This window comes from Carassius auratus, unplaced genomic scaffold (assembly GCF_003368295.1).
Source record: "Carassius auratus strain Wakin unplaced genomic scaffold, ASM336829v1 scaf_tig00011723, whole genome shotgun sequence".
Taxonomy (NCBI): Eukaryota; Metazoa; Chordata; class Actinopteri; order Cypriniformes; family Cyprinidae; genus Carassius; species Carassius auratus.
In genome coordinates, this window is record NW_020524237.1 from 1 (window position 1) to 27,074 (window position 27,074).

The window sequence follows — 27,074 nt, forward strand, 5'->3', positions numbered from 1 at the left end:
CAGGATGGTTTATGTGTGTTAGGCATTAAGCGTGTCCAGGATTTAGTTTGGCTTTAGTGTGCACACGCCAAGTTTTGGAAATTGAGTAAAGGTCATGTTACATGTTCACTGTGGGATTTCAAGGTATTTGTATTGTGTGAATTATTTATTACTTGATTCCCTTCCTCTGATTCTTTTTAAATTAAAGGGGTCATATCTATCTATATATATATCATATATGCTATATTATAATAATAATAATTTGTATTATTATTATTCATCCAAATTTCTGGACAACATGTTTTTGCAACTTTTAATTCATCATTTTGCCTTTTTAGCATAAAACATAAATGCAAATAAAAAAAAATATATGATATGTCCCTTTAAGCAAACTATAGCCACCTTCTTCTTGCATCCTTATTTTCTGATTTTCTCTTTTCCAAAGCACTCTCCCTCTTCCTGTCCACTGTCATCCTCCATCCCTTTCTTCCTCTTTCACTGCATGTTCTCGTCCCAATTCTAAACCTCCCTCTGTGCACTGGCCTGAAGACATGGTCACCTTCCTCAACCCTTCTCCTCCTCCTCCTCCTCTACCTGCCAAAAAACAGCGCCATCACAGACAGGTAAACCTTGCGAGTATGTATGTATGAGTGCAATTATTAGAGACATCTCTTACCTTTAACCTTCTGTTCCTCAGCATTTCCGCACCCTAGAAGAAAGGAAGTGGTACGGTAAGGGAGGTGGAGCTCATTTGAGTGACACTCTTCCTCGGAAGAAGACCCAGCCCACCATAACCCCACAGTTCACCTGTGCCACCCTTGGTCGTAACATACCCTCTAAAGTAAGAATACATTATACATTTACATATTTAGAAGTCTCTACTCTGCATTTAATTGCATTTATATAGAGTTTGTTATAGTCTTAAATGTACAGTGGCCAAAATATTCTGTTCATTTCCATGGACCAAAAAAATAAAATATGGTTATAATAAACTAGATATGTACTGGATAATTTTTTTTTACTATGTATTCACTATTTTGTTTGCATTTATGGAATTTAACCAGGAACTTTGATTGCCACGATGATATTACTCATAATATATATATATATTTTTTTTATTAATAATAAAACAAATTAAATATTATTTAGCCCTTATGTTATTTGGCCCACTGTCCGGTTTTGTAATAACTTATGTAGGAACTTCCTGGCATATTTTACAATATTTTAATAAATGTATATCTGTAAATGTTGCCGTTTATTATTATTTTGAATTGTTTTGGTGAACTTAAGTAAAATTCATTATAAATAATTAGCCCATGTTCATTTATTTGAATTTCAAATCTGAAAATATTTTAATCATTTACGCAAATATTTAACACACATTATCTTCTTGGTTAATATAATATAATATTATATTATAAAATATAATATAATAAATAAAAAAATAAAAACATCCAGATATTTTTAACTATACAATACTGTAGTTTTTTTTTTTTAAATAATACATTTAATTAGCAAGGATGCCTTAAATTTATCAAGTGACAAAGACATTTATAATTGTACAAAATAGTACATTTATAATTTTCAAAAACCATCCTCCTGACCTCAAATGTTTGAATGAGACTGTATGTATGAAGTAAAAAGTCACTCAAACATCACCCCCTGTGTTTAGTCCCATCCACCTTTAGCTCAAAGCTCCAGCTGTGGGAGTGTGTTGAACCGAGCCCTTGCCATCACCCCTAAAGAGACACACATGGATACACACCGCCTGCACAAGGGTAGGGCTCTCCACCTCAAACACACTCTGTTTAAAATATACAGTGTTATTATGCTGCATTGCATCATACGCATCAGAAATGATGATGCTTCATAAGTTAACGTTACCTAATCTTGAATTACCTTCTCTATCCTGCAGGCAAATCTAAGAAAGGTACAGTAGTCTGCCTACACTAGTCTCGATTGCCTGTTATATAATTTCTATTAAAATAATGTCAAAGTCTTTTAGCATGTCCTCTCTGGCGAAGAATGTCCTCCTTTGGGAGACATTCATTGCCTCTGTCATTGACTGATATCAACCCAACTCTCATTGCTTTTAATGTGTCTGGTCTCACTGAAATGGAGAAACCTGTAGCGTTTCTTCAATTTTATGCACTGTTTGACTCACCAGGGCCTTTTATGGGTCTTATTTGATGAGGTTGACTCTTGTATGAAATAAAGCTGCCATTTTATACACATTACAAAGGCATGAGATGATATATTTCATACAATGGTGTGAAGTTATTCTAGTAATTCAGTCCTGCATGATGAGGTGTGTCTGTAGTCAATTGTTTTTGTTTTTTCTATTCATAGACTTTAATTATTATCTCACACTGCTGTTTATGGTCTAGAGAGTTGATGGTGGGTGTTTATGGGTCTTCTGACAGGAATGAGGCATGGTTTCGAATATATGACGTTTAGGTGCGATCAGGTGCAAAATCTTTCACCCACAAGTGCATAGATTTCTATTCAAACACCTGTAAAAAATGTTCAGAATAGTGGTAAATGTGACCTCACCTTTCTTGATTTAAAAAATTTCATCACCCAGCATGCAACAACACCATGGTCACACCTGGTTTTAGGAGTTGTTTGTGTAGTAACTCTGTAAGCTTGCCACATTAAGGCTCTGGACCATCAAAACAAGCCAATCAAGACCAATTAAATTGAGTCTCCTTCTAAGGACTCCATGTCCTCCAATAGGAAGCGTTTGTTCCATCTGGGTGGAAACTTTCTGCATTTATTTATATGTTTTGTAATGATAATGGAAGAATGTTGGGACAATGAAGGACAGGAAATTCTTCCAATCTATTTTTCAAAGAAATATCTGACCTGATGGGTTTATATGTGAACTTTTTCTTTTTAATTCCGCAGCTTTGATTGTTAAATCACTAAAGCTTTTTATTTATTTATTTATTTATTTATATTTTTTGAATATGTGAGCATTATGAGTTCACTGTTGTAGATGAAACGCTTGACCGTATTATCGGATGGTTTATCTGAAGGTCCCTTGAGTCGGATCATCAGAGAGGCGGGTCTCTGCTTTTTCTTGATGTGGTTGATGTTATCAAGGTTGTAGTGAAGTCAAGTCTCATATCCTCTGAGCTAAATCTAGTGGTACTAGTTGTTCAACAGTGTATCTTCAGGAGACAGCATCTAAATCGGTATTAAGCGCAAATATATGAATCTATCTCTTTGTTCTGGACTTGTAGCTGAAGAAGGGCATCATTAGGGGCTTGGGATCCAGTCTATGAATCAGAGTAAGGTATTTTCTTACATACACTGCCATTCAAAAGTTTGGGTCAGTAAGATTTAATTTTTTTGAAAAAAAAAATTAGTTTCTTATGCTCACCTAAGCTACATTTATTTGACCAAAAACTATTATTCAAATTTAACATTTAAACTGTTTTTATTTGAATAGATTTTAAAATGTAATTTATTTTTGTGATGGCAAAGCTGAATTTTTTCTGCGTCATTACTCCCGTCTTCAGTGTCACATGATTTTTTGGAAATCATTCTAATTCTAATTTGGTGCTCATGAAACATTTCTTATAATAATTATTGATAGCATTTTTGTGGAAAGTGTGTTACGACACCATTTATTTAAAATATAAACTTTTGTAATATTATAAATGCCCTTACTGTTACTTTCTTTCAATTTAATGTATCCTTGTTGAATAAAAGTATTAATTTCTTTTTTTTTTTTTATCATACCCCAAACTTTTGAACAGTAGTGTGTGTGGTTAGGACATTATTGCACGGTGGCTGGTCTTTGTGAGCAAAGTAAAGGGCCCCAGGGTGCCCCGGGCAGTGTCTGGCCAGAGGAAACTGAGTTGGGCAACACAAATGGAGAATCTTCTCCTAGAAGTGATGCTGAACTCTCAGGTAAAGCGGAGATGGCCCTGAAAACAGGAAGTATAAGTCATGTGGTGTTATTTCATATTGTACATTATTGCTAAATTCATGTTTTCTTGGCATGTTTCTCAGGGCACAGTCAGCAGCACATTGGCGAGGAGCACAGAATGCGGTTAAGTGATCTCGGTGGCCGTGCATCCTCACAAACCAATGTCTATCTAGACTCTTTTGGTTACCAAGATAACGGCCGTGCCTTTGATACGCTCAGTGTGGACAGCTCAGACAGCATGGAAACCAGCATTTCTGCCTGTTCGCCCGACAATGTCTCCAGGTAAGGGAGTGTTGTTGTTTTTTGTCTTCTGTCTGGATCTGACAAAACTTTGTTTGGTGGTATCTTGTTTTTTTTTTGTAAAAGTCTATTAATTATAGTCATTCAACATTACAGTATAATTGAAAGCCATTATTTTGAAATATATAACAACTTTTAATTTTAAGTGCTTTTAAAAGAATCTTGATATAAACTATATTATATACATAAACTATACATATCAATCCTTATTCAAGCTAAAAAAGTTAATCAGCGACTAGAACAGTCTAAGGATTTTTCTTTTTCTTTTGTTCTTTGATTTACATCAATGACCGACTTCAGCAGGTTTCACTTTAAAATCAATGATGTCTCGTTAAAACCTGATGCATATGACACGGATCTGACACATCCGATTTTCTCCCAACTCTTTACAGTCATTTAAGACCGAAAATCTGTCATTGATCAATCATTGACACCTTCCACAAATAGTGTAAGTCACAGAAGGTTGTTACTGAAAGGGGTGGCTGTTCACAGAGTGCTGTATCAAAGCATATTAAATGCGAAGTTGACTAGAAGGAAGAAATTGGGTAGAAAAAAGGTGTACAAGCAACAGGGATGACTGCAAGCTTGAGAATACTGTCAAGCGAAGCCGAATCAAAAACTTTGGAGATTTTCACAAGGAGTGGACTGAAGATGGAGTCAGTGCATCAAGAGTCAACACACTCAAGACGTTTTCAGGAAAAGGGCTTCGAAGCCAATTCTGAAGCAGAAACAACGTCAGAAGCATCTTACCTGGGCTAAGGAGAAAAGAACTGGACTGTTGCTCAGTGGTCCAAAGTCCTCTTTTCAGATAAAAAAGTAAATTTAGCATTTCATTTGGAAATCAAGGTCTGGAGTCTGGAGGAAGACTGGAGAGGCACAGAATCCAAGCTACTTGAAGTCCAGTGTGAAGTTTCCAAAGTCATTGATGATTTGGGGTGCCGTGACGTCTGCTTGAGTTGGTCCATTGTGTTTTATCAAATCCAAAGTCAATGGAGCCATATACCAGGAGATTTTGATAAAGTAAACGCAGCCTTGTTGAGCCTAAGAGACTGCTCTAATTCTAAACTATATATATGTCTTTATATTATATAGATATCTTTATATTATATAAAAGCAGTAGAAATAGGTTGTATGTCCCCACTTAGATTCAAGCTGGAGTTTGTTTCTTCAGATCTACAGATGGATCATATAAACCCATGACACATACCATGTCTTTGTAATTGAAAACATTTCCATAGCTCTTATTGTAGTTCACTCCAAGAGTTCTGTCTGGGGTACAATGAATGAAATATTGAGAACAAGGGCAACGTGTTAGGAAAGAATAGAGAGAAAGACAGAGCAACTGAAATCCTGGAACTACATTTGAATGCTCTGGTGACTGGTTTCGTGCAGGTTACCGTAAACCTCAAGTCTGTTTGAAAGTGACTAGTTGAAGACCTTGATGAAAAAACTTCGACAGATGAGACCACATGAGGTCATTACTCAGAGCGATGTGTGTTTATGCTGTATGCGTGTGTGTGCGTGTGTGCTGGAGGCAGCAGATCGGCACTTGTGTAATTTGAGTGGTTTGCTTGAATAATGTGAGTTCTGAGGGGCCTGAGAAGGACCGTTGGTACCCCCTCCTCTGCTCCGGGGATGGATCCACTCGGGTTACAGCAGGAACAGTTAGAGGAAACCGATTTAGGGTTTCTTCCCTCCAGTTTGAATGTAATCAGCCACAGAGCGCGGGTTCAGGCTGTTCTTGGGTCTTTGTGTGTTATGTTCCACTTCTCTCTACTGGTTCTTTGGGTTCTAAATCAGGAATGACCTCTGTTCATCTCCGGCATCACTGGTAAGATACCATAAAGATGAAAGAACTGATTGATGAAGGACATGAGAGGAATACAATGTGTGCAGAGGAATGGAAAAGATGGAAACAAGGTGGCCACATGTTATGTCTTGGTGATTTATTTTAAATCCGTTATGGACACAATGGAGCAGATTTGCATGATGGGTTTGATGTGTGCATGATGAGATCGTATTGATTTGGGTTTGAGATCATCTTTGAATTTCATCTTTATTCATGAATTAACAACAAAGTGTCAAAACAAGCTTTTGTAAACCTACTATAAGAACTATAAAGCCTTCTTCATCATGCATGCAGACTCGGCTTGTTTATGACTGACAGTTGTCCATCATCAGGTTCCAAAACGAAACCAGCTGATTGAAGCACATTTATAGAAACTTCTAGAAATGCTTCTTTGCATGCAAGACTGGCACAGTAATTAGAAATCTGTTTGACAGCTATGAAATCCTCAGTATCTGCTCAATGAATTATGATTAGTCCTCCTGTTTAATATTTGCGTAATTTGTGATCGGTCTTTTCTTTCCTCCAACCAGCAATAGAAATCTTGTCTACTCCTGGACAGTTATGTGTTGATTTTTATCTGCATATCTGACAGAAAATTATACACGCTGATTGATTGCATTTAATTTATCCAAAACCAGTTAGGCTTCAACCTTGCTACGTTCTTTTGTAGTTTGCAAGAACTTTTTTTGCCATTGTCCATCATCAGTTACTGGAAAGTGTATTATTGGAGGGTATGTTTTGTTTTATGGAATGCCAGTAATGACAAAAGGGACTGTACAGGGTTTGAAGTGGAAGACGATTCCCATACATTCTTTACAGGTGAAGATTTTAAGGATGGTATTGCAGAGCCAAGCTGTGAGGTGAAGGTTTTAGGGGGAAATTTGAAGTTCTACGGAAAGGAGGGGCTGGTCAGATCTATTCCACGTGTTCTTTTTGAACTCTAAATGGAAAGCATCAGACGTCAGACTGCGGGCTGCACTCTCAAGCTCTCTATGCCTGAACTGTTAATGTGTTCCAGTGCTGACCAGCTTTATTGGTTCCTTCTGTGTTCTCAAGCATATACATACATGCATGCAAATACACATAGGACATGCTTACATTTGCAAGTGTATGCATTCTTCTCGCATGCCTAGTTGAGATTTCTTTGCTGTAGCATTCGCTCTGAAAAGTAAAATGTAATGCCTTATCTCATAGGCAATATTTTTCTTTTTTATTCTGCAGCGCCAGCACCTCCAATGTTTCCAAGATGGAGGAGATGGAACGTCTTCTCCGGGAAGCTCAGGCAGAGAAGCACCGGCTCTTGGAACACAGGGTAACGAAACGGCCACACAAACCTGCCACTTCTTGCTAGAGCTGCCATCAGTTTTTTACAATCCAGTCTTTCGGCACGCCATAAACCCAAGTGAACCCCATGTGGCTTCATGGATCTTAAACCGTGAGCTTGTTTGCTCTATTAGAAGTTTCTCGGTCAGCCAGAAACAGAAACAAATTCAGCCTGAAATGCAGGAAAGCTGTGGGAAACGAGTCGTTCTTCCTGTTTCTGATGTCGTTCGTGGGCGTTTAGGCTGGAACAGAGAGTACTAATTGTGTGCAGCTTTAAAAAGCAACTTGTTTCGGTACAGAGCAATGTCATTTCTCTGTGTCTCAGGAGAGAGAGATGGAGAATAAAAGCAGGGCTCTTGAAGAGGAGAGGAGACGGCGAGAAGAGCTAGAAAAACGGCTACAAGAAGAAACCAGCAGGAGGCAGAAACTCATTGAGAGAGAGGTGAAACTTCGTGAGAAACAGAGAGCACAGGTGAGTTCTGTGCTAGGACGAAAACTTAAAAATTTCATACAAATTTTTGTAACTCACCCCATAACATCACAGACATGAGTGAAACCCAAAGCCGCATTAACACTCACACACACACACACACACACACAGCAACATAATAAAACACTCAGAACAGATTATCAGCCTCAAAATACACTAGAAACTACATGGAAACATGCTTAAACACATATTAATCGCCACATAAGAACTAACTTAAATAAATCTAATTGACTGATGCACAAATACTTTGTGACCCTGCCACAGTCTCGTCCCCTCACGCGCTACCTACCCGTAAGAAAGGACGACTTCGACCTTCGTGGCCACATCGACTCGGCCGGCCATAACACAGAGACTTGTTACCACGTCTCCATCACAGAGAAAACCTGCAGGGGCTTCCTCATTAAGATGGGCGGCAAAATCAAAACCTGGAAGAAGCGCTGGTTTGTCTTCGACCGTAACCGCAGGACCTTAAGCTACTATGCAGGTCATTTTCCCCTTCACTTACTCACTCATGAAGCTGGTGGTTTGAAATGATATCAGTATTGATTTTTGTACTTGTTGTACGGTTTCAGATAAACACGAAGCCAAACTAAAAGGAGTGATTTATTTCCAGGCCATAGAGGAAGTATATTACGACCACTTAAAGAGTGCACACAAGGTACTTTTCCTCTGCGACTGATAAATACTTATCAGTCTAATGAAATTTATGCACTGTGTATACAATAATTTTGATTTTAATAAGTTAAAATAATTAAATATTTAATTACAATAATTGTAACATTTAAATGTTGACATTAATTATTAATAACATGTATTTTATTGAACATTTTAACATTTAAAATCATTAATAAGAGCTAACATATGCCCATGACATTTATTATGAAAACTATAAATGGCTAACGTTCAGTATGTTACTGACTTTTACAATAAAGCCAAGTCTATAATAAGATAATTATTGTTATTTACCATTAATAAACAAGGTTTTTTTTTGTTTGTTTTTTTTTTATTCAGGGGTGTCCAATCCTACTCCTGGAGAGTCACTGTCCTGTAGAGTTCAGCTCCAAACCCATTTAAACACACCTGAACCAGCTAATAAAGATCTTAAAAGATATCCTAGAAACATCTAGGCAGGTTTGTTGAGACAAGCTGGTGCTAAACTCTGCAGGACAGTGGCCCTTCGGGACCAATGTGTGGACTCCCCTGTTTAAATATTTCATTGCTGCCCCCTATAGGCCAACCTGTAATCTTACCCCTCTCTCTTTCTCAGAGTCCAAACCCTTCACTTACGTTCAGTGTGAAGACTCATGATCGCGTCTACTACATGGTGGCACCCTCTCCAGAAGCTATGAGAATATGGATGGACGTCATCGTAACGGGGGCAGAGGGATACACTCAGTTCATGATTTAGATGTTTTATGCTAGCAGAGAAGGAATGATATGTGCAGTGTGTGGACTTAAAACTTCTGGACTTGATCTGCACTCATTCACATGCTGGCTTCAGTACTGATTCCCCCAAACGCTGAACTGATCGTATTATTTTTGCATTCGTATCAGTTTTCCAATCTCAATCCACAGTATTGAAGCTTTTCTCTTCACTACCTTTATATATATATTTTTTATGCAACATGAACTTTTGCTTGGCGGCCCAGAAGATGGAATGGAACACATATCCTATGATTTTGTGTGTATGTTTGTGTCTTTTGGTATTTCGTCTGTCTGATTGTGTGAAGAGAGAAAGACGTGTTAAATGATATTTAGTGCCAGTGTGCCACGTTGTGTGTGGTCTGTTTGTTATCTTGTGTACAGGGCCTCAGGGACACACACATTATAATATAAACAGCTGTCAGCTGTTGTGCCAAAGATGAAATGCACACTGACCACACGATATAGAGTTTAGATGCATTGCGTGTGTTGGTGTTTGCCAGTGCCTTCACTTCTATATTATACTGATATATGCTTTTATACTCAACATTCAGATTAATCAAAGGTGCTATAAGACACGCATGTGTGGCTATTTTAACACTAAAGTTATTCATTACAAACTTCCGAAACACTAAAGCTGCTTGCCGTTCAGGTATTACACAGGATAAAACATCCTCCGTTTAGAATTATACTACACAGAGACTAAGTTTTTAGTATGTCTTATAATACTTGATCATTTTATCATCATGCATATGTAACTTTTGCATTTTTATGAACTGTATTAAATGCTTTTGGCCCATTTTTAGGCTATGATTACTTGTATTTGGTTTGATGTCAGCAGAAAATGTAAAATGTATTTGATCCCTAGAATTAAGCTTCAGGTAAAGCCAGTACTACAATACAACATGTCCTTATTGTCCTAGTTTGTGTGGTTTTATTAGTTCAAGTCCAATCAGACTGAATTTGATGTGTAATTTCATTACCACCAGCAGGAGGCGACAGCCATGCTGAAAACGTTATCCATAAGCTTTTATCTGTGAGTTAACCAGTAGTCTGTTTTGAATATTGTTAATACCCATTTGAGATGTATATTTATACTCTTGTTTACCATGCATGCATCTTTATTTTTGCATATGTATATTGTTTATGATCTCTGTCTACTTGATAAACCTTTGAATATGTCGTGTGAGTATATAGTCGTCCATGTAGACATATTACATCGTTTCCCGCAGGCAAACAAGACGCACTGGACCGAAATCAAATGAAGGATTTGAGTAATAACAGGGTGGTGAGTAGATTAGTCAGTTTGTTCAGGATTACCACATAGATTGAGTGTTCTTCCAGGTCTTCTTGCTTATAAACCTGCTTTGCACTCTAGATAAACAGATGGATTTACATGCACGTGAACATTTCAGCCTAAACGTCCTCCGGGCGTGTGCATGAGTATTGAGCCCTGCAGGCCTGCTCTAATTTTTCATGTACAGCCTTGTGAGGATGTGAATGCTGGGTTTAGGTTGTCTGACATCATCCTAGCTATGATTAATGTCCTATATTTGGTTTTCTTTTGTGGGAATACTGTCCTTTACTTGTCCTTCATTTCGAGCGAATACCGTGTACGCAGGATTGTCCCGTGAGGAGGTGCAAACTAGAGCCAAGCAAATCATTTGTCAGTTCCCTTTAAAACCGCACTTTCTAAGGAAGGTGTTTGGGCTGCGGTGTTCCCAATAAAACATCCTGTTTCCATCTATGTCCTTTGTTCGGTCAGTCATCTCCCTCTTTAGTTTCTACCTCCCGTTGTTTTGGCTAAATTTCTTTCATAGCTCTCCCTGCAATGAGATGCATGTGGACACACTTGTGTGCACTCGCATCTGGCGTGATAATAACATTAATATATTGAACGCATTTTAATATATTAGAAGGGGAAGGACCCCATGTTGTCAAGCGTCGACCTGTCTGTTTGAGGATAACTGATGCCGGAGAGATTCCCGCTCAAATGCACTTACGCGGTGACATCTGTCCTCAGAGAATACACATACACAGACAGGACATTTTTCTTAGGGTTGATCCCGAGGGAGTTTCCTCATGCATTTAGACCCCATCTGCAGATTTAGGAATGGCATTAGGCCTCAAAATACATTTACTTTCTACATAAACATGATGTACGCTGGAAAAAGTGCCCAATGCACGCACACTTCAAAATCTCGCTGGAAGTAGTAAGCCATCTGGGTACTTTTCACTTATTGTTCTGCAAACACAACACATTTGGACATAAATACTAATTTCACAATTCTTTGCCTGCTGTATAATGTGTTAGTATTCATTTGGATACAGAGCTTACTCGAAATGCATCATGTTTATATTGCCTGCTATTGTAGTTTGTTACTTCCGCAGTAATGCAAGAATGCAATGCATGCTGCATATGTACAACAAAATCCCACACTTGCTAGCATTCACATAATTATTTGATATGTTTTGGCCAGCATAGACACTAACAGCTTTGTGAGCTCTTAAATGACCTCATTCCTGAGCCTCTGACTTTCACACAAATCATACATTTTTAATCTAGCTTTTTTAGTTAATGGAAGAAGGCACATTACGCTTTAGCGGGGTGAAATTACAGGTTAGAGACTTGTGCTTGAGTGTCAGAGGCATCACAGCTGCTGTTTTGTGACTGCCTTGTCTACTGACTTGAGGCAGTTCATCAGCAAGTGAACTTGACCTCAGGCTTTTGTGTGTGAAGCAGCCGTTTCAGGGGTGTGTTTCAGTGGGGGAGGGTCTACGGTTAGTAAATGTATGTGTAGAAGGAGTTGTAATTTGGCCCCACCTTTGTTTTGTTTTTTTTGCGTTTTCATGGTGGTCCACATATATGGTGTGGGGCCCAGCTGGTGTCCAGCTGCAGTGTCAGATAAGCCTTTCCCTGTCCTGTCCTGTCCGGTCCTGTCCTGTGTGGGACCATGATTGTGTTTGATTGGTGTCTGTGTCTGCGTCTAAGTGGTGCTTTTCTGTAGAGAAAGTGATTAAGCACATATGACACCAGCAGACAAGCAGCAGTGTTCCCTCAAAACACACATAAGCTACATTGACACCACAAGCTAAAGAACTAAATTCTGATTTGAGTGAGTGAAGTGACATTCAGCCAAGTTAGGTTATGCACTGTACATGCACTACCCCCACCCACAATTCCGTTTTATTTTCATTTTAAAAATATGAATATGCTGTTCAAGCAGCACAAGCAAACTCTGGTAAAATAAAAACACATTAATGCCCCTTTTCATTAAATAATGAACAACATACCTAGCTTTAGTAAGTGTCAATCCTGCATTTTTCCTTTCATAAGAGAAGACATGATCCAAAGATTTGAGGACCGTAACGGTGTGTATATATATTTTTGCTGTCAACAATCAATGTCATATCTGAAGGAGAAAATTTTTTTTTTTAGCAAACTGTATGAACGTAAGAATAGGCAATTGATACTTTTATTTCTTGAGAGATCATGTGACCTTGAGCATCCATATAAGTGGCAGTGATAGGGAACACAATGCTGACCAATCATGACTGAATTACTGTTCCGTGGTTCATTTATATTCATTGAACCATGACAGGGATCCATCAGTGACACTACTGAGGGTTCTTTTGCCAAAGGAACATCACATAAATGTCAGCGATGGTGCCTGCAAAGTGAGGGTTCAGCACAAATAGGTTGGAGATTAATTGTTTGCCCTTTCTCCTCATAATTTCTGCCCTTCTCTCTCTCTCTTTTTCCAGATCGAAGGATTTAACAATGTTAAGTTGACAGGGCAGACGAGGCTAATTGATAGCATATTGATAAGATGGATTTTTTTTAATATATCCTCCACAGGAGGCTCTTCCTGAACTTCATGCTTGACTTCCGTCTGCGCTTGAGTGACTGGTGTATTTTAGCATCTCACACCACAGACAAGTAATAATTCACAACACTTTTCACTTGCAAACTCGTAGAAAAATGTCACTTTGTTCCTCTTGTTTCAGAGACGGCGGCTCAGATAGGATGAATTATACATGAAAAGTTTTGGATGTGTATTTATTATTGATGCTGATGGAAGTTTAGGAAGAAAAACGGCTGTAAGGAAATGACATCATCCATTGGGTAGAGATTCTCAGAGTTGTTGTAAAAATGAAGAAATATGAACAACACCGTCAACCAGAAAGTATCGTTTTGAAATCATGAAACTAAAGAGTAACTAAAGGGTGTGCTATTCTCATGAGGTTGCAGCAAATGAAAGAGTGCGAGTGTAAGAAATGAGATTTGAGTCTCCTAAGTGTGTGTGAATTTGCACAAACTCACATTGCACCATTCTCACTCCAATCAGTGTCCACAAAACTCTCCCGTCAGCCACGCATACTCCCCGCCCCCCAGCCCCACCTCCACCTCTCATTGGATGACCTACTGAGGTTACCATGGAGATTTGTGTAGTAGGGCAAGCATGTGAAATGAAGGGTGCAGATTTTGAATGGCCAAACCCCCTTGTTATAATTTCATATGCACGCAAACACAGATTTCTGATCATGCAATCCTAGTATGTATCCACTGATGCAGCCAAACCAACAAATATCAGTTAGTTTATTTTTGTCTCGTCTCTTCCTGGTGGCACTGGAGCATCATGTGATCTTTATTGATAGGGTGGTCTTTGCTGACCAAGACATGACCAATCGAAAACAAAACCGTTTTGTTTGTTTGTTTTAGACATATTTGTTGGGGGGGGGGGGGGCTGAGTAGGCTGAGTAGATCAGTTAAAAGCAAATATTGTGTCTTGATAAACAGGCCAAATTTAAACATAAGATTGAGAGATTTCAGCTTCAGCATTTAGACAAACACGTTTCACCTGGAGTAATCATTCAGCTTATTAAAGATACAGATAATATTCTTTTGTAGAAACCACTTGGCTCGAAAATTAGGAATTTCCTCTGTGCGACTTTTAGCGAGGAAACATAACGGAAAAGGGGAGAAAGAGAGGAAGCAGAGAAAGCAAACAATATTAGATGTCTATGTTTACTACGTATCAAGTTTTATGTCTACTAAAAGCAGTCAAACAGGAAAAACAGGGAGCGTTTCACTAGCAGCACTTCAAGTACAAAACAAAAGTTCAGTCTAGGATAGCAGGCAACCCCCTGAGAAGTTTTAAGCAACCGCTTCGGGTTTCCCTGGAAATGAAGGAAAGAGTGTTTCTGAGAAAAGAGGGGAGTGAGTGAGACCATTCATTTACTTTTTACTCAAGTTTTTCATTTCGTCCTTTGTTGCTACATTGTGTATGACTGAATTATTTCGCTTTTAGGATCATAGTAGCCCATAAGTGATGTCAGATGGCCTTTTTAACCACTTAGAGCCTTTGACATTTTTGGTTTACATCAGACAATCCCCCTCTGTCTTGAAATACAGTACTCTTTCTCTCCTTCTTTTTCACTTGTTTGTATAAATGTGCTCTTATGTATCTTCTCTCTGTTCACTGTAATCAAATTCAATACAATTCCACCCAAGCAAAGCCCCTTCTAAATAGACCTTTTGCTTACACTCACTACATAACAGTTTTTTGTCTTCACTTCCTCTCTCTCTTTTCTGCCCCTCTCTCACTCTAGCACATGCAAAACAAAAGCCACAGGATACAGGATACAAGCACATGGAACAAGGAGATGTCATAACTACACTGTTATGTGGGCAAAAGCAACATGTACCGTGATTCGTTATATAATAGTACATTTTTAACAATATGCCAAATCTATAGCCATTTTATCCATAAAAAGTACATATTTGTCTATTTGTGATCAAAATAAATAATTTAAGAAAAGAATATACAATTTAAAAAAAAAAAAAAATAATGGTTTCCACAAAAATATAAAATAGCACATTTGTTTATACAATAATAGGAAATGTTTTTTAATTCAGCATATTGGAATGATTTCTGAAGGATCATGTGGAATAAAAGACTGGAGTAATGGCTGATAAAAATTAATCTTTGCCATCACAGGAATAAATGAATTCACATTAAAATAAATTAAATTCATAAAAAAAAAAAAAGTTTTAATAAATGTAAAAATGCATCAATACGAAATCGATTTGAAAAAGGTTATTTTAAATTGCAATAATATTTCAGAATATTGCAATTTTACAGATTTTTTGATCAAATAAGCGCAGCCTTGGTGAGCATAAGAGACATCCGAACACTCAAGGTATATACCATGAGCATGATTGCTGAAATACCACACTAATGATTCAGCCTCTGGCCCTAGTTTTAGAACAGATTCTGGGCTTATTAAACAGGGCCTCTAAGCCCCTGCGGGTGTCAAACCGAGGATAGAGCCCTGGGGTATCCCATCCGGCTCCCAGGTGCGATGAGAGCTAATGAGAATATGAGCTCGGGGATCATCAGGTTAAGCCACCCCTTCCGTCAGCCACAAGCTAACTGTCTTACTGAGCATTGATACGTCAACACATCATGTCCCAATCACCATTATGTAGCTTATTGTAAACCTGCTGTCAATGTTTAGAATGCATTTTTCCCACTGTAAACATTGTTTTTTCATGTTTTGGGGCATTCCAAAATACCATGGTATTCATTGAAGCACACATACAACAGTTAAAATGTGGTTTATAAATATAACATATCAAGATATACCAAAGTACCATAGTGTTTTTGTAAATAAACCATGTTTCTCTCACTTTGACCCTGTTCTCTCTTTCATTCACAGAATCAGGTCTTTTAAAACTAGGCCATCCAACCATTAGTCACACATACACACTCCGTCAGCTCTGCATATGCATACAGCAGTAAAGTCTCATTTTCTGCTACTATACACACACACAGAAAGATAAAACACATTTTTAAAGGGTAAATCCAGCTGACCCAATTACAACTCATTTGTGGCGAATGCTAACCAATTATTTAAACCATTGCAGTTAATAGATCTGTGCACACAAACATTCCAGCAGGTTTCTAATGTGTAGGGATGATATCAGAGGGTTATGGTGTTACATAAGGCTTTTACATAAGAAGCCACACTGCAGCAAGAGCTGTTCAGGAGTGAATGTTTTTTCGCTGCACCATTACTGTTGGGACTGCACCAAATCCCCCCTTCAGACACACACACACACATATCCATGTCTCTATCCACTTGGCCTTAATGAACAAGCACTAAATCGAGCATAGCTCTTTCTTATCTGTATTCACTCCACACACACTTCCTTCTTTCACCTCACTATCCCAAAACCACATCAATAACAGATCCATGACAATGGAAGCCCATTATTCTCCCCCATAACCCACAGTAAACACCTCCCTTTGTCAACCGGATTCATGCCGACAGATGAACCCAGAGCAGCTTTCTTCTTCCTTCCTAACGGGTGGGATTTAAATCCCAGCAAACTGTGACTGGCTGCAAAAAAGGCAACTGGGATGCTCTTTACATCTCTGCGATTAAAAAAGCTAACATCTAAGCTGCCCACATGGCCGTTTTGTGTGTGTAAAAATGATGCAGGCATTCACACTTGAATAGATGTCAACTTCCTGGATGTACACAGAGAGTTGTTTTATTTATTAAATAAAGAACAATTTAAAGAAAGGAAATGTATAAAAGAAAGAAGGCATGTCATGGGCCTTCTGAAGAGAAAAGTGTTTACAGTTTACAAAAAAATGTCTTAGTAGTTAAGAAAAACAGAGTAAAAACTGTATTACTGACTGGTGGACCAAGCCAAATACTGCATAAAATCTATTTCTTAATCAATATTTTTCTTGTAAAAAATAATTTGTTAATTTAAAAAAATTCAGTGCCAATTTATGTAGCTTTAGGGTTATTTTGGTATTTTTATATTAGAAAACTCACCAAAAAAATACTGATTAAGAAGACAATTTCTGTAGCAATTGCTCACTTGAAAACTTTTACTATGGAAGCCCAGTCCACGTCTTAGAGGCAAAGGATAATAACATCTTCAGAAGAATTGTCAGATGACGGAAGACAGATAATTCATGATACATATGGGCTTCTCCATATCTCTCTCTCCTTTATTTATTGAGCAGTGAGCAGGCAAATTAAACAGACCTTTGTGTAGACTGATGTCATGCTACATTCAAAAATATCCAGCTCAGTATGTCCAGGTTAGCGAGAGTAGTATAAATCACTGTGAAAAAGGAGGATACTCACAGTCGTGTTTTCCAAAAGACAAAACAAGCAGTGCACAAATATCCACAGTGAGGTCATAGGGAGGTCCTTTTCCAATATAAAAGAGTAAGAAAAGTGAAGATTCAGTAAAAAGAATGTCTTACTTTTCATCAATATCAATAGGAAGTCACGTTGTGTGATACGAAAGTGTGTCTTGAACAAAAGGTTGTTCCCTGATCCAGTATAAATGTACAAGACTCCATGCAGCTTTATTTAGGAGTGTCTGAAGTGCTTGGTTTAGTCTCTCACAGTTCTCCGAATTCATTACATGTAAAATACTGGAGAGATAAAAGACTGCAGCTGCGTTTTACACAGTGCTTTTGGGACGACAGGGCAAGAAATTAGCGTTTCACTTATCCAATGGAAGGGAATTAGAAGCTTTATGATATTAAACATTCTTCTTAGGTTCAGCATTCTCACCTTATTATTTCTCTGTGAAAGGCTGGTGTAAAAAAAACAAAAACCTCAAGAAAACATTATTATGAATGTCATGTGTTACATATTGCAGTGCATTCTACAAAACTCTTAATTACATTAGGGTGTAATATGCAACATCACAAAAAAATAATTTTGAAGATATAAAAACACAGTAAAGATATAGTCCTCAGTAGATGGGTGAAATCAAAGAAGTGTAAGTTGATTGTTTTATTTAAAAAAAACAAACATTGTGTTTTGGCCTAAAGCTCTTGTGATAGATTTGTATTGTCAAAAATCTGATGGGCCTCCAAGCTCTCTACTTCCTGCTTTGTGAAGTGGGGGTGCTCTTGTTGCTGGAACGACGGACAGGAACCTTTGAGACAGGGATTCGGGTGCGTGCTGGAGCATCAGTCTTTTTAGGAGGGGTGGTTAAAGTGGGGCTAAGATTGGAAGACAGTGTGCCTTGGCTGGAAGAGTGGGAAGGTGGTGTTTGCCTCACACTGATAGGGATCTTGGAATCTCGAGGTAGGCTGGTGCTGCCTTTCATGGAACGGAATGAGGAAGTGGCAGAAGATGAGCATTTTGGGGAAGGCAAGTTCATTTTTAGATCACTTGCAGATTTTGTTGGTGAACTCACATCATCATCTGAGCCAGCAGCGCTAGGGCTATCAGGATCGTAGAGGTCATAAAGTGCATCTCCAGAGCAGCTATCCCTCAGCAAACCTTCCCGGCGTAGGAAGGAGCTGTCCTCATCTTCTGGGCCAGGTGTGGGAGAATCCCAGTAGCCTTCATCACTTGGTGGGGCATCCTGTAGTTCTTTATCGACAGGGGGAGGTGAGGGACGTGAGGGTTGCTGTTTTCCCATCTTGCTACCTCCGCTCACAGGGATCTTACTGAGGCCAAGTGCCTTTACTTGTGGTGTCCTCTTCTCAAGCCGAGTTGGTGCATGATGGAGGACAGGCTCTGTTCGTCGTGGGGCTGGGGAGTCTTCACCCTTCTGGGGCAGCATATGCCATAGACCCTGCATGTCAGCATCATTAACACCCTCTGGACTAGCCATCTCCTCCCCTCCACCCATGTAGGCGACAACTCCACTGCCTTGTGGCTTTTTAGGGGGTGCACGTGGTCTTTGGTGGGCAGGCATGTAGCAAGAAGCATGGATAGATGTAAGACTACTGACCTGAGGACGAAGTGGAGGCTTGGCAGGAGAGCATCTCTCTGAATTTGTCCCGGCTCCGCTTAATCTGTGACCCATGCATCCCCCACTACTGCTACCGGTTCCACTGCTCGTGGCACTTCCCCCATTCCCAGAATCCTCTTCTGGATCAGCAATGATGTCACCACAGCCTGTTAAAGAATCAAAACTCTTTAGTGAAGTTACATCGGTGAACATGGAACAAAGGCGATCCACAGATTGCTCGGATTGTGGGTCAGCTGTGCTGTGCTCCATTGGTGGGGTCAAAGCACAGGTTGGAATGGAGGACAAGTGTGTCAAACTGCTGTGTTCATCATGTTGGAGTCCTTCTGTCTGGGCTCGGAGTGGTGAAGGAGATGGAACTGGAGACTCCTCTGTGATTATATGTTGGTTTGAAAGAGGAAGACTAAAGTTACCACACTCCAATTCATTAGCACCCTGTAATTCCTGCATAGATGTCCCCTTCCATTTCTCAGCTTCCCTTGGGAGAGGAGTCTCCTCACACACTTGCGGCAGGGGCTCAAGAGTTAGTGTCATGTCCTTCTCCATTTTCATGCTGCCGGAGCTAGAGGAAAGTATTAGGTCTCCTTCCTTCACCTCCTTGGCCACCTCTAAGGAGTCCTCTTGAACTTGGGGCTTCCGCCGCCAACGCATGCTGCTGAACAGCCCCTTAAGTCCTCGTCCTCGCCGTCCCACTGTAGTGGTTCCATCTCCTGCACGGCTGCTGCTCCGGCGCAGTAAAGAGAAGAAGCTGAAAGACTTGGTGATGGAGCTGCGGAGGGGGGCAGCGGACACACCATCTGGCGTGCCGGCGTGGAGCTGATCGCTACTGGCAGATTCCTCTTTCCGCTGGCCGTCAAGCTCTGAAGGAGCGTCCGTTATTAAGCCATCATGGGTTTTGCTCCTAACAAGCTCCAGCGTCTTGCCAGTGGCTTTACCGGTGGACTCCCCTTTGTTCTTGACAGAGAAGATGCTTGGCATGCTGCTGCCGGACTTACGCTTGCTGAACAGCTTGAAGGCAGCTTTGTTTAGCTTTCCTGGTGGCTGAGGATCACATGGAGGCGGTTCACTGCATTCGTTTTGAACCTCCATCGCTGCCACTATTTCTGCTGCACACTCTGTTTTTCTTTCTTTCTTCTTCTCTCCTTTATTTTATCCTGTCTCTAAATGCTTCTTTCCCTTTCCTCTCCCTCTCCACTTCTGTCTGCTGCCTTTGCTTGTTGGTGTTCTCCCTGCTTCGCTCTCTTTCTCTCTCACTGGTGGCTGCGCCTGACAGTCTCTATGGTAACTGGGAGGGTTAAGCAGCTTTCGTCAGTGCTGGAGGCGAGCCAGCACTTTTTTCTCCGCCCCCACAGCTCACCCCCTCCGTACAAACACACCCTCATCCCCCACACTGCAAACATCACATATCCTTCTCCTCTTTCTTGCCTCAATTATTCTCACTGAAGAGGTGTGATATGCATCTACATGCAGGCTGTAAAGAATTAATGAGTGTATTGCTTTTTGACATCATGATCGTCTTCATGTGCGTGTGAGTGCAACTGTGTACAAATATGTGTGCGTGTGTGTACATAATTGACAGAAAGTTTTTGCATTCTTTACTCATGTTTATATGAGGGGCATAATGGAATTAGTGTTGTGCTATGGATTTGTCCATAACACCAAAGTACAATGGTTTTGAATATTTCCAGAAATGCTCAACAATCAAGTGTGTTAGGGGAAATAAAAGGAATGTGCACAAACCTCTCAGTGTAAATGAAAATAAGCCACTGAAAATACTCCTCAGATGAAAAGGTTCAAGAAAACATGTGAGTTGTGTGTAGCGCCTGTACTTAGGATTTAAGCAAAAACTGTTGATTAGATAAATTACAAGTATGAAGACATGAGGCAGATTTAGATAAACATTTCACTCACTTATAATGAATGCATTCACAACACACACTTGAAACAGTTTAGAGAAATGGCTGATGAAATTTAAATGAGATTAGATCAGCTCACGCTGGTGGTCCTCACCTGTTTCAGGCCGTCTGGAGTGGTTGATCATATTCAACTTACCCCTTAATAACACGCAGTCCATCTGCCTCCAGCATATGGGCCCAGGGGGACGCCAGTTACCACACTCCTCCACTGTTACACAACACCAATTAGTTAGTCCAATTGTGTGCAATAGTTGCTAAACAACTGAAAGCTTTTGGCTTTTCTTTTTTTAGTGGTGTGAATATACACATCAGGGGTGACATTTGGTAAGAAACATTATATGTTATAAATATTTTGACAGCGCATAAATTGGGTTCCCACACCTTTTGACCAATGTATTTCTAGGCATTAATATATAATGGATGAGGGGGGTGCAACAATTATAACTGAAGAGACAGGTCTACCCTACTTTTTGTGAAATAATCATTATTTTTCATAGATTCAACCCATAGAATTCAACCACCATGAAAATAAGAATAAATCAAAGGTCTCCAACAGACAGTCGCTTTGCAGTAGAAAGCATAAACATGCAATTAGCAAGTGGTAATCTACTATGGTTAGCCCTCATCTTTCATTTAGGACTACTGGGTGAACCTTACATCATCTAATTAATATTCATGAGCCAAGCCCATCTGGATTTAAAAACAAAATAACTTAATGGAGATTGCACCCACACACACAAAACTTAAAAAAAATGAAAGAAGCTTTTTTTTTTTTTTTTCAAAGCAGAATTGACAATAAAGCAGACTTTAAATTCAGTTCATGCACTGTAAAAAATTACTGATGCAAAAAGTTGTACAAATGAGGAAATACATGTTGGCTCAACATAAGGGTTGTGTCAAAAAAGAAAAATATGTTTGGTCAATGATTGCATGATTTCCATGATTGTACTACAAAATGTTCATCAAGAGAAAATAAATAATTATGTTGAGATAACTTTTAACGTTGCACAAAAAATATTATGTTGGCCGAGCAAGAGAGAACAGCGTCAATCGTCTGAGCATGCGCAAAGGAGTTCTACCAGTCAGCGCTGCAGCAGGCTGGAGTCACGACATTGCATTGGTGAGTACTTTGTGCTGCGAGTTAATGAGCAAATTTAGGTTAATAATATATCGATTGTCTATCAACAAAGTTTGAAATAGCTTTATTGTGAGTACCTACAGTGATTAGCAGTGCTGGAAAATAACGTTTAACTCATAAAGCTTAGCATTCCTTTCCAACTGGCATGTGATTTAAAGTCGACCCTAACGGTTATTAAGCATGACATGTTCCCGTTTAATATATTTAATGGTCAATATTTTCAAATTCCATTTACATTTTGGCTTATGATATATATGATAATTGACTGTAACAGACAGCTAGTCTTGACAACTTGTGCTATTGCTATCACAGAGTGACTGATAATTTAGGCTAACGTTAGTTCTAACTGTTAGTGGCATTCAAAGCACATGTGCCTTCGTGTTAGCAGCTAGTACTTTGCACAAAGCCTCAATTTGCAAGAGTGAAATAACATTTCAGTCTGATAAAAATAAATAAAGAGTTGTGCTAACACGAAAATTAATAGCTGCTAATGTTATCAGATTTGTAAGCTGTTTAACGTTATCAGTTTTCCAAACGGTTACATGTTTCCGTTTAATATTTTTAATGGTCAATATTTTCAAATTCCATTTGCATTTTGGCTTATGATATGTATGATAATTGACTGTAACAGACAGCTAGTCTTGACAACTTGTGCTTTTGCTATCACAGAGTGACTGATAATTTAGGCTAAGAAATAATTTGCTTTGCTTTTAATTGTTTGCTTCTGAATCTTTCATTACCCACGGGTTTGTGCTGAATTCTTCCGCATCTACCGTATTGACCTGAAGTCAGCATTCCTGACATCGCTGGACAATCACACCCAGGGGTTGCTAAAGATGTACAGAGCCAAAAGCAAGACTGGGAAGGTGGAACAACTTGGATGAACTTCTGGAACAACTGGATGCCCAGGTATATTAATCATTTCTTTGTATAAAATATAACAGTGTTAAACAGTGTAACATAATTTACTGATACCTGTTTAAGAGAACAAACTGCCAACAGCTCACTGATCCACAAAAACTTAACTGCAAAACTCAACATTTTAATTTCAAGGTCTCTGGCAGTTGAGTTGATAATTGTCTTGTGACATTTATCCATTGCTCATTATGTAAACAATATAATTATATTATATGATCAGAATTTGTCAAAAAGGTTCAATGTATACTTGATTTTGATGATCTACAATACATGTACAAATCCCACAAATACATAATATAATGTATGCCATAAATGGCGTTCAGAGATGATGGCTTATTTTTTTGCTTGTGGGATGTCACACGTATTGTTTACGTTATCTTATTTACATGGAGTGTACATGGAACCTTGGTTGAGATTTTGATTATGGTGCTATTTTATTGTTTCAATTGGTATGGATAACAAAATGGGCAAAGCAGTCAACTTCCCTGATTAAGACCTTGAGATCAACATGTATGCATTAGAGAGAAATATTTTGGTGTAGTATTAAGCTGTTTTTCTCCTATCATATAGCTCCGTTTGACCAGCACCTACATACTGGGCAGAATTGACTCATTTCACCATTGGTTAATCTTGATCAGCCTCATGAAAGTCACCTGACGCACTTTTGGTCGATATGACTGAACAAAAAACAGCCATCGTGCGCACAGCATGTTTGAGATCTATTTTAGGACTGTTAGAAAACCACTCTCAGTATCTAACCTAAGTAGACTCTGGGAATGTTATTCAAACAGTCTTAAAGGGATACCCCACTGACATTCTTCTAAATATCTTCCTTTCTGTTCAGCAGAAGAAAGAAATTCATACAGGTTTGAAACAACATGAGGATGAGTATATGATGACAGAACTTACATTTTTCGGTGGAGTATCTCTTTAAGGGATCTGTAGACTTGCTGCACTTGTTAGCTGATTATCCCTCTCAGATTGTAATCTTGATTGTATTTCAGGAAACTATTTCATGAAGTTGGTTGAAATGACGCCCAATGGTGAAAAGAGTAGGTGATCCTAAACTGTTGGTAGAGTATATGTGTAACCCCTTTGTTAATTAAGCGACTTAATAATGTCTTATTGATGGTGTTTTTGGCAGACCACAGATCTAACTACTCATTGAAGGTCTGCTGTTCTTCGTGGTCTTCCCCTGTACTTGAGAGAGCCAGCTTCAATTTCAAAGACTATTAAGGTAATTAATTTGAATATCTTTATTATGGTATTACTGTTTGTGATGCAGTAGTGATTGCATAAGACATTATGCTTTCAGTCTGACACTAAAAGACATTTATTGTGTTTCACAGGATACTGAGGCACTGGGGCCACACACAAAGGCCATGAAAATGAAGTGACTGACAGTTCTACCAACTCAGGACCTTATCCCACAGTGGTCAATGTGGCTGTAGTAGTGGAGGAGGAAGTTGTCATGGACAATCTGGGAGACTTCACAAATTCCCTCATGATGTTTGTTTCGGCACTGGTTGAATACTTGTGTAATATTTTACTTGAGCCTAACAGGCAAATTCATATGTATTTAAATAAATAAATAAAATGTTTTTTTTTTATCAAAGCCTAGTGTGTAATTTATTTGAAATAATGAAAAATAGACTATTTTGACCTAGAATAAATATTTAATACAACATTTTATTTCAATTTGAGTCTGCTTGTTGGCCCAACAAGCTATGTTTAGTCAACAGAAAATATTTAATTGACACAACATTCTATTTCAAGTTCAGTCTACATGCAGGGGTAGTCAGCACAACACAAAAAAGTTGGTTTCCGCAACTTAAATTGGGCCAACTAAAAATTTTAGGTGCAACGGGTCACTAGAAATTTTTATGTTGGAGAGGCATATTTTTTTTTACAGTGTGGTATCTTGAACAAAATTTTGTCTTGATTTGCTCAATTCAAGAATCATGAACCAACAATAAACATTATTTGCAGCATTTATTAATCTAGGTTAATGGTAATTAATATATTGTCATTCAGTGGTAATCAAGTTATTTATTAACTTAATTCTTAATTCTATTAGTATATTTAACAAATAAATGTAAAATTATTGTTAAGTATTGATACTTAATGTACTTCATATTGATAACAAATTTGCTACTTAAAATATTCTATTTTCTATTAAAAAAATAAATGATGTGACTTATTTAATTCTAATAATTTTTCCAGGTCTACAAATCACAGGCCTAGAGCACAAATCAGAATTATACATTTACATACAACAACTCTAAAACAAAGACATCAGTGCTAAATAATAATACATATCGTTATTTATTTGAAACCCTTCCCTTATTTTAAAGAATCCCTTTAGACAGCCTGAAGAAATCCCCATGAAACTGATGTGCCCACCCATCCACCCCATCTGTATACAGGCTTCCTCTTCCATCTCACTGGCATGAAACAATGTCTACATTCACACAATGTACAGGGGGGCCGAAGTGTGCTGTGTGTGTATGTGTGAAGGTAAGCTACCATGCAGTCGTTTCAGCAAGGTTGAGTCTTCCTGGCCTCTGATTCAGCTTTGGTTCCAGGTCTGCTGCACTGGAGCAAAACTCCCCACCTGTATTTGCCATTTCTGTCAGGATGGAATGTGCCACCACAACCCATTGTTTCTTTGGATCAGTTTGGATTTGTATACCCGTTCTTCTCTCTCTGGGCCACAGGAAGTCTGTCTGCTTGAGGGTACATGGAGAAAAATTAACCAGAACCACATGAGTAAAGTCGAGATACCAACAGGAAGAAACAGAAAGTTGCAAACAACTTCAGTTTGCAATCCATGTTTTTAGGATTTCCCTCGGTGGATAAACACAGTGCTCACATCATCCACCCCTAGTGTGACATCCCTGTTGCTGCCAAGGACAAAACTCTCCTTAGAAACAAACTAGGACATTTGGACAGAATAGAGCTGGGCTGTTTGCTGATAAGGGTGTGTTGCCCAGATTTTACAATGCTGCTTTCCCCCACATTATCTTCAGCTGAAAAGGACAAAAGTGTGTGCAGATTCTTCAAAGCTATTATTGTGGAGTTTGTCAAGGTCGGACTGGATCAGGGACATCAATAATGGTTTTAAGCCAAAGACCAATGAACTGGGACATAATGAAGTTGGCAGTCAAATAGAAGACAAAGAGTGCTAAACCATTTAGCCTCAAACTGTGTTTAACCTTCCCACAGACAAGAATAACATGCAATTGTAAAAGAGATTGTTCAAACATTGTTGTCATGTCATATGTATCCTCATCATCTTTTGAAACCACAGCTGTTCCTTGTGTTAATAGAATAGATGGAGCAGCGTCTTTATGTGATTAGCTTAATCACTATGAGAAATGGGTCATAGTGATGGTGATGGTGATTCACTGTTTTCTACATAAAATCATCCTTCATAAGGTGAAGAACATTCTTTGAAAATGTAACCTCAATATCAATATCTACTGGGATTGAAATCATAGTGAATTTAATGGTTGAAATCAAGCTTTGATGCTTGTTATCTCATACTACAGTCTGACCCACAGATGCATTTCACTCGCATCCCGTCACCGGTTCTCAGATTTGCTAAACAAACCCGGTTTACGGAGTCACGTGACACAGCTTTACGTCCGATTGTGACCTCTGGTAGCGGGTGAGATTTGCAATAAAGCTTACAATAATTACCAGAATATTAGAAAAAAAATAGACACATATAGAAAGGTTTTATCTCACCGACGAACATGAAAATGGAAGATGAAAGAAAGTGACAAAGTTTGTTTACTGGAGACATCTTAGTTTTTCCATAATTATATAACAAAGAATCACATACAGGTCCATAACCACCATAAACACTGACTGAGAAAAATGAAGGGCTTCATAATTCCTTGGGTAATTTGGATAGGTGCTTATTTGAAGAACACATTTAGAATTCTGTCGTCACCATTGTTTCTTGTTGCATCGATTTTTAAAAAATGTGCTT

The 27,074-nt window shown here is 38.7% G+C and overlaps 2 protein-coding genes and 1 long non-coding RNA gene across 4 annotated transcripts; 2 read left to right on the forward strand and 1 right to left on the reverse strand.

Moving 5' to 3' along the window:
• Positions 1–470: 470 nt before the first annotated feature.
• Positions 471–10,482, forward strand: LOC113073261 (pleckstrin homology-like domain family B member 2). Its single transcript, XM_026246149.1, has 9 exons — positions 471–602; positions 677–820; positions 1,652–1,757; positions 4,000–4,198; positions 7,287–7,377; positions 7,714–7,860; positions 8,143–8,362; positions 8,451–8,536; positions 9,146–10,482. Exons 1-9 carry the CDS (start codon positions 531–533, stop codon positions 9,284–9,286), a joined length of 1,206 nt encoding a protein of 401 aa, XP_026101934.1. The 5' UTR covers positions 471–530; the 3' UTR covers positions 9,287–10,482.
• Positions 10,483–16,826: 6,344 nt separating this feature from the next.
• Positions 16,827–20,364, reverse strand: LOC113073262 (APC membrane recruitment protein 2-like). The gene has a single exon (XM_026246150.1). The coding sequence runs from the start codon at positions 20,192–20,194 to the stop codon at positions 18,224–18,226; it is 1,971 nt and encodes a 656-aa protein (XP_026101935.1). The 5' UTR covers positions 20,195–20,364; the 3' UTR covers positions 16,827–18,223.
• Positions 20,365–22,099: 1,735 nt separating this feature from the next.
• LOC113073263 (uncharacterized) lies at positions 22,100–24,679 on the forward strand. 2 transcript variants are annotated; one of them, XR_003280470.1, is made up of 5 exons: positions 22,100–22,141; positions 22,948–23,068; positions 24,082–24,129; positions 24,222–24,314; positions 24,427–24,679. It is a non-coding gene; the product is annotated as an uncharacterized LOC113073263 (long non-coding RNA). The 2 variants fall into 2 exon arrangements; XR_003280469.1 differs by lacking the exon at positions 24,082–24,129.
• The last annotated feature ends 2,395 nt before the right edge of the window (positions 24,680–27,074 follow it).